Source organism: Malus sylvestris, chromosome 10 (assembly GCF_916048215.2).
Source record: "Malus sylvestris chromosome 10, drMalSylv7.2, whole genome shotgun sequence".
In the NCBI taxonomy this organism is placed as follows: domain Eukaryota; kingdom Viridiplantae; phylum Streptophyta; class Magnoliopsida; order Rosales; family Rosaceae; genus Malus; species Malus sylvestris.
Genome location: NC_062269.1, coordinates 2,696,284 through 2,708,855, shown reverse-complemented (window position 1 = coordinate 2,708,855; position 12,572 = coordinate 2,696,284). Strand labels below are relative to the sequence as shown.

The window sequence follows — 12,572 nt, the reverse complement described above, 5'->3', positions numbered from 1 at the left end:
CCAAACCTTCTTCTTAATTATTGCATGTATTATAGGAATGTATTACCTTGACCCGATGTGGAAATGTTAGATTAAAAGAAATTAATCCCAAATCTTCTCTGTAAATGTATGATAAAAATGTATTTTTCAATTCTAATTAGTGTAGGATTTCTATTGAAATAGGGATTGAGATAACCCGATATATATTGTAATACTTTCACATATCAATACAAGGAGTCATATTTTTACAGGAATTCATACTCTCAGTGCATCTTCTCACATGTGGTGAATTTTCAAGCCTGACGCGTAAACAACATAAATCGGGTGACTTGGAGTCCGTGTGGCCATTGAGCTTCACACATGGCAAAATTAAGGTTTTACCATAAAATTAATGGACAATATAGAGAATATCTCAACTTACTTATAAGCACATGCAAGGTCTATTTTTTCTCAATGTGGGATTCATACTCTCAACCTCTTGACATGCTCCACTACTTGACATGCTCCACTACTAATATAGTTCACTTTTATTAAGGATAACTAAATCAATTTATTTAACTACATCTCTAATAAGTAATAACGCTTTATAATAATAAAATTAGTTTGACCTCAACATTATTGCTATATAAAAGTTTTACTGTAAATATATTTACGTATCGTTCATGTTTTTTTACTGAAGTTGATACCGCACTACTTAATTAAACACATATAGCAAACCACAAGTACTATTTATAACCTTGGGCTCATTAACTTGTTTTCCATGTGTGGAAAACACTGTAATTCAAAGTTACCACACGTTCAAAGCACAAACAAGGCCAAAAACTACTTGCAGCAACTAACCCTTCGATGGGGAGAAGAGAGCAGCACCAGTTCCTAACTAGACGGTTGAAAATAATGAAAGGGAAGAAATAGTCATGTACTTCTACGGTGCAGTTGGGAAATGATAGGAGCAATTTGGAGCGGCAATAGTGTTTAAGGCAAAATTGTCAACTTAAATCGTAAAAATAAAAAATGGATATCATTCTCTTCGGTAGAATGATTCAAAATAACGATAAACATTCCACATTTGCATTAGTTAATTGCCACCTAAAGTCTTTTAATATCCTTATCGCATCACCTTTAACTACTCCTTCTTTTAGTCCAAACTCCAACCTCATTTAGAAAAATTTCAGTGTGTCGGTAACACAGTTTAGTACATAAGTGTAATAACAAAATTAGTTGGAAATTTAAAAAAAATCCAATTAATCGTATTATTACACTTGATATACTGAACCGTGTTTTCAGTACACTGAAAAATCTCTCCAACTCCTAGTATATTTTCTTCACACCTAACCCTGTACTATAATATCCCTTTAGAGAAGGTAATTAAATGAAAACTAAAAAGTTAGCACGTAAGTGCTAAACACAGAATCATTCAAGCAAATTAGTATTTTCAAACTAAAATGTAACAAAAAAGTAAAGAGTACGGAATAACTATTTTCAAGTAGTAGTGCTCACAATTATCTGTATTTAAAATTGTAATTCGCTTAAGCATTTTGTGTAGAGTTATTTGTTTATCCAACAGGTTCATCTTCTGATCATTTTGGTGAGGATCTTAGGAATCAGTAAATTGTGTCCGTTTATCATACATTGTACGGTCAATTTTTGTCAAGTACTGCTTCTGTTTAATTTTAAATAAAAATATTTAAAATAATTTCTGATCTCACGATGTACGATGAACGGACATGATTGAAGGATCCCCAGAATTCTCACAAAGAGAATCCGGGTTCTTTTTTATTACAAAATGATATTATAACAATTTAAGTTACACTAAAGAGAAGAGTTTGAACTTGAAACTTAGTAGGTTGAGTAGAAGAACTCTATCCACCAGTTATTAATTAGGATTATAAAAGGGAAAGTACAGTTCAAATGAAAACCCTAAGTTAAACAGCGCGGTTATACATGTGGGTACCATATTTACACAAAAAAGATCATTAGACGACTTAGTGTTCTTTAAAATTTTGCACTGTCCAAATTTTGATATTAATTTTCTCAAAAAGATTATGTGGGTATAAGAAATCGAACCATGTATGGATGAGGGAAAGAAATTTTGGTCAATACGAACTAAAATATTTCATCAAACCAAGTCTTAACCTGCTTCTGGCTATTAATATTCTGGGGTTTACCTGCTTCGACAGTGAAAGTATATCCAAGACCAAGTCATTCCTTCCGATCTATAAATAGGCCTATGCATCATACAGGATTTTTATCCCGCCCTCTACACATTAATACAAGTTTTGAGGCATCTTAAGTTAAGTTTAAACCCTAATTAGCCATGAAAGGTGCTCAGTTCCTCTTATGCATTGTTGCCATCTTGGCATTCGCAACCTCCCTTGTCTCTGCCTCTGACCCCAGTCCCCTCCAGGACTTCTGCGTTGCACTTAATGACACCAAATTAGGGGGTATAGCATTAATATACATGTAGTATATATACTATTTTTTTTTACAATTATTTTTTCGTAAGCCATTGGGAATATTTTGTATGAAGATTGTTTTTCTGTATTTTGCATGGAAAATATATATAGCATGCATATGAACAATATGAGTACGTTAGTATTTAGTACATACATATTTAGTTCCTTGTACGTACGATAGTAATACTATCTGTACGTATCACATGTAATGATAATTTGGCACCTGTTTAATAGAAGCTCATATATATTGTTCGTGTTAATCATGTACGTTGTCTCATTTATATTGATAAATAAATAAATTTTTGTATTTCGGGTGTAATGGCAGTAACTCCGCCGTGTAAGTTTATCTTACATTGCCGGTCCCAAGCCCGGATAAAGGAGGAGGGGGAGGGCGTCAGGTAGTCGACAGCCGGCACTCCATGATCACGTCGAATCCTTATGAAAATGAATCAAGAACGAAATCGCGCTAAAGCTAGGGCGTCACCCGTAAGTGGCGCGCTGTGTGGCCTGAGCACAGTGATAAGTGAGCAAGGGTCGCTGTATCTCCATCGGCACCCGGATACAGTGTTAAATGAGCAAGGGGGCTATAGAAACTTCTTTTCGAACGACTCCACTCAAAGTTGTTTGGGAGCATATGCTCCTATCAACTTTACACGGGACACACAAAAGAAGTACTTTGATCCTATTAGACGGGGAAGGGTGAAGAAGCTAGGACAGAAGGGTAGAGTTCAAGAGAGCAAAATGCGTTTAGGAACGTGGAATATAGGAACCTTGACGGGAAAATCTATGGAAGTAGTAGAAGTTATGGTGAGGAGAATGATAAATATTATGTGCCTATAAGAAACTAAGTGGGTTGGTTGTAAGGCAAATGATCTAGAAAACTCAGGGTTTAAACTATGGTATTCGGGCACAAATAGAACGAGAAACGATGCTGGCATCATCGTGGACAAGACCTTGACACAAGATGTTGTAGATGTCAAGAGGGTAGGAGATAGAATCATGGCAATCAAGATTGTAATAGGACAAGAACTTATCAATGTGATTAGTGCGTACGCACCTCAAGTAGGGTTGGATACGAGTTCGAAGGAGAAATTTTGGGAAGACCTTGGAGACTTGGTGCAAGGAATTGCTCAGACGGAGAAGTTATTTATAGGAGGAGATTTAAATGGACACGTGGGCAGGGAGACAGGCAACTATGAAGGTTTTCATGGTGGCCATGGTTTTGGGGAGAGAAACGAGGATGGGGAAGCTATCTTAGATTTTGCAATGGCATATGATCTCTTCTTAGCCAACACCTTCTTTAAGAAGAGAGAAGAACATGTGATCACCTACAAGAGTGGGTCGTCAAAAACACAAATAGATTTTCTTCTAATGAGGAAAGGGGATCGTATAACTTGTAAGGATTGTAAAGTTATACCAGGAGAGAGCGTGACTAATCAACATCGCTTGTTGGTGATGGATGTACATATCAAAAGAGTGAGAAAAAAGAACAAGTCTTGGAAGTGCCCAAGGACTAGATGGTGGAATCTAAAAGAAGAAAAACAAGCCATTTTCAAAGAGAAAGTAATCACCCAGTGTGTGTGGGATAGAGAGGGGGAAGCTAACCAAATGTGGGATTCCATGGCTAGTTGTATCCGAAAAGTAGCAAAAGAGGTATTAGGAGAGTCCAAGGGCTTTGCCCCACACCAAAAGGAATCTTGGTGGTGGAATGAGGAGGTACAAGCAAAGGTGAAGGCTAAGAAGGAATGTTGTAAAGCCTTATACAAGGATAGGACCGATGAAAATGGTGAAAGGTATAGAAAAGCGAAGCAAGAGGCGAAGAAAGCTGTGAGAGAAGCTAAGTTAGCGGCTTATGACGATATGTATAAGCGACTAGATACCAAAGAAGGAGAGTTGGATATCTATAAACTAGCTAGAGCAAGGGAAAATAAGACAAAGGACCTAAACCAAGTGAGGTGCATCAAGGATGAGGATGGAAAGGTTCTTGCTACAGAGAACATGGTTAAAGATAGATGGAAAGGTTATTTTCATAATCTTTTCAATGAAGGACATGAAAGGAGTGCTTCTTTAGGGGAGTTGAGTAACTCAGAAGAGTGTAGAAACTACTCTTTTTATCGTAGAATCCGGAAGGAAGAAGTGGGTGTAGCTTTGAAGAAGATGAAGCATAGAAAAGCAGTAGGCCCAGACGATATACCAATCGAAGTGTGGAAAGTTTTGGGAGAGACAGGTATAACATGGCTCACTGACCTTTTCAATAGGATTTTGAAAACGAAGAAGATGCCGAATGAGTGGCGAATGAGCACTTTGGTGCCTATCTACAAGAATAAGGGCGATGTACAAAATTGCATGAACTATAGGGGAATTAAGCTAATGAGTCATACAATGAAGCTCTGGGAGAGAGTCATTGAGCATAGATTGAGGCAAGAGACACGGGTTTCAGACAACCAATTCGGGTTCATGCCAGGGCGCTCAACCATGGAGGCAATCTATCTCTTACGAAGATTGATGGAAAGATATAGAGATGGGAAAAAGGATTTACACATGGTCTTTATAGATTTGGAAAAAGCGTATGATAGGGTCCCAAGAGACATTCTTTGGAGGATTTTAGAGAAGAAAGGAGTACGAGTAGCATATATCCAAGCTATACAGGATATGTATGAAGGAGCAAAGACTGCCGTAAGAACTCATGAAGGACAAACCGAAAGCTTTCCCATAACTGTAGGATTACATCAAGGCTCATCCTTAAGTCCTTATCTTTTTGCGTTGGTAATGGATGAGTTAACATGACATATTCAAGGTGATATTCCTTGGTGTATGCTTTTCGCAGACGATATAGTGTTGATAGATGAAACTCAGGAAGGGGTAAATGCAAAGCTTAACCTTTGGAGAGAAGTGTTGGAATCTAAAGGTCTTCGCCTAAGCCGATCAAAGACAGAATATATGGAGTGCAAGTTCAGTGCAAATGGAGGCCAAAACGAGTTAGGGGTGAGGATCGGAGATCAAGAAATACCAAAGAGCGACCGTTTTCGTTACCTAGGATCTATCTTGCAAGAGAACGGAGAATTAGATGGAGATCTCAACCATAGAATACAAGCTGGATGGATGAAGTGGAAGAGTGCATCCGACGTGTTGTGTGACCGTCGTATGCCACTGAAGCTCAAGGGAAAATTTTATAGGACGGCAATAAGGCCGGCGATGCTGTATGGCACAAAATGTTGGGCGGTGAAGCATCAACACGTACACAAAATGGGTGTAGCGGAGATGAGGATGCTTCGTTGGATGTGTGGGCACACGAGAAAGGATAAGATTAGGAATGAGGATATCCGGGGTAAAGTAGGAGTAGCCGAAATTGAAGGAAAGATGAGAGAAAATCGGTTACGGTGGTTTGGACATGTGCAAAGAAGGCCTACTAACGCTCCGATTAGAAGATGAGACTATGGGACAGAGGTTCAGGGCCGAAGGGGCAGAGGAAGACCTAGGAAAACTTTGGAAGAGACCCTAAGAAAAGACTTAGAGTACTTGGATCTAACGGAGGACATGACACAGGACAGAACACAATGGAGTTCTAAGATTCATATAGCCGATCCCACTCAGTGACTTGGATTTTCCAAGTCTCCAACCGAGAAGTTTTCCTCACTCTGGAAATTAAGGGAACACTACCTCAACCTATATGCTCCACTCACAAAGCTTCAACATACAAGCTTCAACAAAAGAAAATTCAAAGAACTTAGCGAAGAAGGCTTTGGTGTATTTAACACAATACGTTGAAATGAAGGAAAGCTTATTTATTGATATCCCCGATAAGTTACAAATATGTACATATACTTGAGTCAAAATAAACAAACAAGAGGGAGGCTTCACAAAGGTTGCTTAGGAGAAGTCTCAGCAGTCGGTAGAGCCCCAGAAAGAGAAGGCACCGGAGGGGGATCATTCGGAGCCTCAGTACTGGACAAAACCCTAGAAGGAGGAGGCATCAGAGATTGATCATTTGGAGCTTCATTATGCGGTACAGCCCCAGAAGACGAAGGCAATAAATGCCTTTGGAACAAACCCACAAATCTCTGATGAGTAAAACCTGACCATCAGATTCTTTCATCTGGTCAAGCTTCCTTTTCATGTTTGTAGCATAGTCATGTGCGAGCCGGTGCAACTGTTTATTCTCATGCTTGAGCCCTCTAATCTCCTGTTTGAGATTCATCACTTCAGCCGCCAATGATTCAACTTGGCGGGTTCGAGCAAATAGGCGTTGGGCCATATTAGACACAGAACCTGCACACTGAACACTGAGAGCCAGAGAATCCTTAACAGACAACTCATCAGACCGTTTGGAAAGTAGTCTGTTATCTTTGGGAGTGAGAAGGTTCTTGGCCACTACCGCAGCGGTCATATCATTCTTCATCACAGAATCCCCAACAGTAAGAGGACTAGTAGGGGAGACGAAGGATGGGCGCCATATGTTGTCTGGAGAAGGCGGGGCTGCCTCTTCAACAAGGTTCAAGTCAAAACGACGGTCGGAGGGGCCAGACATTTTCAAAGGTGTTGAAGAGAGAAGAGGTCGGACAAATCAAGATCTTAGAAGTGCAAGAATGGAGCTTCTACTGGTGGATATTCAAGTGTGCTTTGGAACTTAATGTCAGTCCCTATAAAAATCTGCACTCGACGAAGCTTCAGAAATCGAAGAGGTGCCTGCTCAGAAATCGAAGAGGCGTTTGCTTTCTCAAAAGCTGGGCTGCTCAGAGACCACGAGGGTCAATCTCAGAAATCGAAGAGGTGTTTGCTTTCTCAAAAGTTGGGCTGCTCGAAGACCACAAAAGCCGATCTCAGAAATCGAAGAGGCTTGCTTTCTCAAAAGCTGGGCTGCTCAGAGACCACGAGGGCCGATTTCAGAAATCGAAGAGGCACCTACTTTTCCAGCCTTGTCAGCACCTGTCACAAGAAGGGTAAAAGAATTGCAAAGAAACAACACTAAAAAAGTTTAGACACATAAATTTTGAAGGTCTAACTACCATATTATTACCCACAAGGGTAAAGGAACAGTACCACTGCTGGATAATTGGAAAGTCCCGGTGTGTCAACTTCTGTGCTTCGTGGCAAGGTAGACTAGCAAACATGCCCAACCTTTACTCACATTCGAGAAAACACTCCTAACAAGATTGCTTGCTCCAAAATCGAAGAGGCACCGCCCTCCAAATCTCGAGAGCCAGACTCCCAACATGATTACTTTCTCAAAAATTGAAGAGAGGGTAAAGGAACAGTACCACTGCTGGATAATTGGATAGTCCCTGTGTGTCAACCTTTGTGCTTCGTGGCAAGGTAGACTAGCAAACATGCCCAACCTTTACTCACATTCGAGAAAACACTCCCAACAAGATTGCTTGCTCCAAAATCGAAGAGGCACCGCCCTCCGAATCTCGAGAGCCAGACTCCCAACATGATTACTTTCTCAAAATCGAAGAGATGGTAAAGGAACAGTACCACTGTTGGATAATTGGAAAGTCCCTGTGTGTCAACCTCTGTGCTTCGTGGCAAGGTAGACTAGCAAACATGCCCAACCTTTACTCACATTCGAGAAAACACTCCCAACAAGATTGCTTGCTCCAAAATCGAAGAGGCACGGCCCTCCGAATCTCGAGAGCCAGACTCCCAACATGATTACTTTCTCAAAAATCGAAGACACACCGCTCTCCGAATCTCGAGAGCCAGACCCCTAGCAGGATTGCTTTCTCAAAAATCGAAGAGGCATCGTTCTCTGAATCTCGAGAGCCAGACCCCCGACAGGTCTGTAATCTTCACATGCAACATCAGCTTTCCAGATACCACAAACCACTTTTTCAAAGTGCTCTGACAGAGTTAAAACATGTGAAGCTGGCAGCTCCCACTACCGTGCTATAACCAAGCAGGGTAAAGGAATAACATTATTACTTGATGTTAGGGAGACTCCTATATATGTCGACTTTCATCCCTAACGGACAGGCATACCTGCAAAAATGCTCAACCCTTTCTCTTATCTGAGAGGGCACTCCCAACAAAGCCTTTCGAAATATTCAGCTTTCTTCCCCCCCCGATAATACCTCTATAAACAAGCTATACTAGAGCAAGAATATCTCATATCATCAGGGTTAAAAGCAAGAGTATCCCATATCATGCTTTTTCCCTGTCTTTTCCTTTGGCCTTGTTCTTACCTGCAAGACAAGGAGAAAGAGAGCAATCAGTCAGCACTTGGAATCAAGCTTCCAGCCAGGAACTGACTGCCTGGAACCCCTTACCTGATTACTTACCTGACATTGCTCTCGAGTACTCATCTTCAACATCTTATGCTTCAAGGGAAGATACCGCATCTGCCTGAGGAACAGATAGGGCAAGTGAGAAGGATACAAGGAAGCATGTGGAGACAAGCGTAACAACACACGTGCCGATACATCCACTACTCTATCAAAAGCAAAAGTATCCCATATCAGCAGGGTCGAACGTACTCTAGATTTGATGGACTTGTTTTGACCCTCAAATTCTTCAGTCGGCCTTATACTCTGGAGGAAACCAGAAAACCCTCCAGCCCAGTTCAAGAATAAGCCTGTGGAAAGTTACTTCTTCAAAAGCAAAAGTATCCCATATCATCTCTCCTCATTTTTCTTCTCTTTATCCTTCATGCTGCCTGCAAGATAGGGAGAATGTGAACAATCAGCCGGAGCTCTGATTGCTTACCTTGTCTGTCACCTCTTTCAGCAGATCCCCCAGCTCGGCGACTTGGGGGACTCCTACTACATGGTTTGTATCTCGCTTGACCAAGCATGAAACTACAAGTAAGCTTCAAGTGAAATTGATACATTACCTTGTGCATCTCCACCAGTTACAGATACCACCCCTGGATGGAGGAAGAGTACTTCCAGAGAAGATGCCACATCTACCTATGAGACAGATAAGGCAAGTCAAGACGATACCACACTCCGGTACTTAGAAGTTTCGTGGCTACGAGATCATTCTCCCACAATATTTCCTAATGTCATTTGTACTAAATCATTCACTTGTACTCACTAAAGGAGAGCTTGAACCTATGTACTTGTGTAAACCCTTCACAATTAATGAGAACTCCTCTATTCCGTGGACGTAGCCAATCTGAGTGAACCACGTACATCTTGTGTTTGCTTTCCTATCTCTATCCATTTATATACTTATCCACACTAATGACCGGAGCAATCTAGCGAAGATCACAAAAAGTGACCGTTTTCGCTACCTAGGATCTATCTTGCAAGAGAACGGAGAATTAGATGGAGATCTCAACCATAGAATACAAGCTGGATGGATGAAGTGTAAGAGTGCATCCGGCGTGTTGTGTGACCGTCGTAGGCCACTGAAGCTCAAGGGAAAATTTTATAGGACGGCAATAAGGCCAGCGATGTTGTATGACACAGAATGTTGGGCGGTGAAGCATCAACGTACACAAAATGGGTGTAGCGGAGATGAGGATGCTTCGTGGGATGTATGGGCACACGAGAAAGGATAAGATTGAGAATTAGGATATCCGAGGTAAAGTAGGAGTAGCCAAAATTGAAGGAAATATGAGAGAAAATCGGTTACGGTGGTTTGGACATGTGCAAAGAAGGCCTACTGACGCTCCGGTTTGAAAATGTGACTACGGGACAGAGGTTCGGGGCCGAAGGAGTAGAGGAAGACCTAGGAAAACTTTGGAAGATACCCTAAGAAAAGACTTGAGTACTTGGATCTAACGGAGGACATGACACAAATGAGCGCAATGGCGTTCTAGGATTCATATAGCCGACCCCACTTAGTGGTAAAAGGCTTTGTTGTTGTTGTTGTTGTTGGGTGTAATGGCAGTGTTTGTGAACGGGAAATTCTGCAAGGACCCAAAGCTTGCATCAGCAAATGATTTCTTCTTTTCTGGGCTTCAAATTCCAAGAAGCACACAAAATCCGTTGGGTTCAACGGTAACACCTGCTAATGTGGATCAAATAGCAGGACTAAACACTCTCGGCATATCCCTAGCTCGCATAGACTTTGCACCAAATGGCCTATACCCTCCCCACACTCACCCTCGCGGCACGGAAATCCTTTTTCTCCAGGAAGGTACACTCTACGTTGGGTTCGTAACGTCCAACCCAGATAATCGTCTATTCACCAAGGTGTTGAACAAGGGAGATGTGTTTGTGTTCCCAGTTGGTCTTATTCACTTCCAACTGAATGTGGGACATACCAGTGCTGTCGCCATTGCTGGTCTTAGCAGCCAGAATCCAGGGGTCATCACCATAGCAAATGCAGTGTTCGGCGCCAACCCTCCCATCAATCCTGATGTTCTAGCCAAGGCCTTCCAAGTCGATGACAAACTGGTTTCATATCTTCAAAAACAGTTCTGGTACGACAACAACTGATAACAAAAAGGGCCAAGGAACGGTCCACGTGCCTGAGTGGATGTGTTAAGCTTTTCACTACCTACAAAGTATGATCTAGTATTAATTGAATAAGATGGTTACTTATGTATACCTCATCGTCCCTACGCGAATTTTGATATCAATTAATATAATGTTATTGTGTTCATTAATGTGTGCGTTATCTCTGGGATCTCTTACTTAGAGTTTGGAGAGTTAAAAGATGACAAATACATCACATATATGACATTTAGGGGGCGTTTGTTTGCCCTCACTAAGTGGGACTGGACTGGACTGGACTAGCTGTTAGTCCAATACTGTGTTTGTTCCATGCTGGGACTAACATTAATGAGACTAAAGGGGACTACCATGGACAAAACCCTTCACTAAGAGGTCTTAGCGAGACCCCCCAATAACCATGGGACTAACTAAGACTATCATCACTCGTCCTCGTCATGCTCAACAACCACTCCCGATAGACTCCTAATCATCTCCGGTCACCTAGATCATAATAAAATATTAATAATTTATATATTAAATAATATAATATTAGAATTTGTTATTATCCAGCTTCTTAGTCTAACACTGCACCAAACGCTTCACTAAGTTAGTCTAGCTTAGTCTAGTCTAAACCAGTCCAACTTAGTCCTTGAAGCTAGTCCAGTCCGAGATAGTCCGGCGCAACAAACGCCCCCTTAGGGTTTAGGGCTAAGATACATATTAATTCAAAACTAACTAGATATGTCAGATTTAGGGTTATAATGTGTAAATATAATGTGTAAATGTCATACACCACATTGTCTTACTGCGTAGTGTAGCGGATGTACACATAAGAACCTTTCCAACATATATGTATATATGTACACACACACACGCACCAGGATATTAACACAGAAAAACAAGGAACAGAGGATCAAATTTATATGAAACTGAACCAGTAGCTTCTACCCCCGAGACTGAGCAGAGAAGCAGCTTCTAAGCAGAAAGCAAAGTATATAAGAAAAAGTCTTTTACACAACTTTAATTCTACGGTGAAGCTCGATATCACAGGAGGAGCATCTACCCTGTTATACCTCGGAATATTGAGACAAATTGTCAACATCAATAAAAGCTGCTTACAATTTGGTAGAACGAATCCATATAAAACAATAAACTGGGAATATTTGATGAACACCTTCATTCATTATAGCCAACCTAAAGTTATTAATAATGTTATCACATTAACCATTTTTAACAACTTATCACCTTTTAGTACAACTTCTAATTAGTTTCTTTTCATCCTCCTGATTGTACATCGTCAAAAAGTTGTACTGCTTCTATTTTAAGCATTCCCAGCTGCCCCTTTGCAGAAGTTATCTTTAACTAAACACCAAAAAGTGGGACTTGTTCGTGTGTGTGTGTATATATATTATGAAATAACGATATTCTTCAAAATTAAAAAAAGTTCGACACAAATACATATACAACACGTAAATATGACTCTAAAAACAACAGTTGAAAAGAGCTAAATTAAAGCCCTAAAATTCTCACAAACTAACAAATTGTACATAGCCCAAACAACTCAAACCCTCTGTTAGACCACAACCTTAAATCTTGGGTTGTTGGCTATTGTTACTTGATTGGATTTCATGTTCTCTTGAAGTGTGTGAGATTCTTTTTATTTAGTTTTTTGCTGAAGTTAGGGGTGTACATGAGCGAAGTCAAAGTTAAGTACCGAGCTACTCAAGTTTGACTTCCATTTTAGTACTCAAACACGATA

General features: G+C 40.6%; 2 protein-coding genes across 3 annotated transcripts in view; both read left to right on the top strand.

The window, feature by feature from the left end:
* Positions 1–2,274: 2,274 nt before the first annotated feature.
* On the top strand, positions 2,275–10,982 carry LOC126586713 (germin-like protein subfamily 1 member 11). Its single transcript, XM_050251652.1, has 2 exons — positions 2,275–2,420; positions 10,266–10,982. Exons 1-2 carry the CDS (start codon positions 2,294–2,296, stop codon positions 10,814–10,816), a joined length of 678 nt encoding a protein of 225 aa, XP_050107609.1. The 5' UTR covers positions 2,275–2,293; the 3' UTR covers positions 10,817–10,982.
* The window catches only part of LOC126586712 (germin-like protein subfamily 1 member 11), an 85,082-nt gene continuing 74,788 nt past the window's right edge, over positions 2,279–12,572 (top strand). Inside the window, exon 1 of one of the 2 annotated variants that reach the window (XM_050251651.1) lies at positions 2,279–2,300. In XM_050251651.1, coding sequence (XP_050107608.1) covers positions 2,294–2,300 — 7 coding nt within the window. In that variant the 5' untranslated portion in view covers positions 2,279–2,293. Of the gene's footprint in view, positions 2,301–2,487; positions 2,564–12,572 lie in introns of those variants that run through there. The other variant, XM_050251650.1, reaches the window with a different exon arrangement.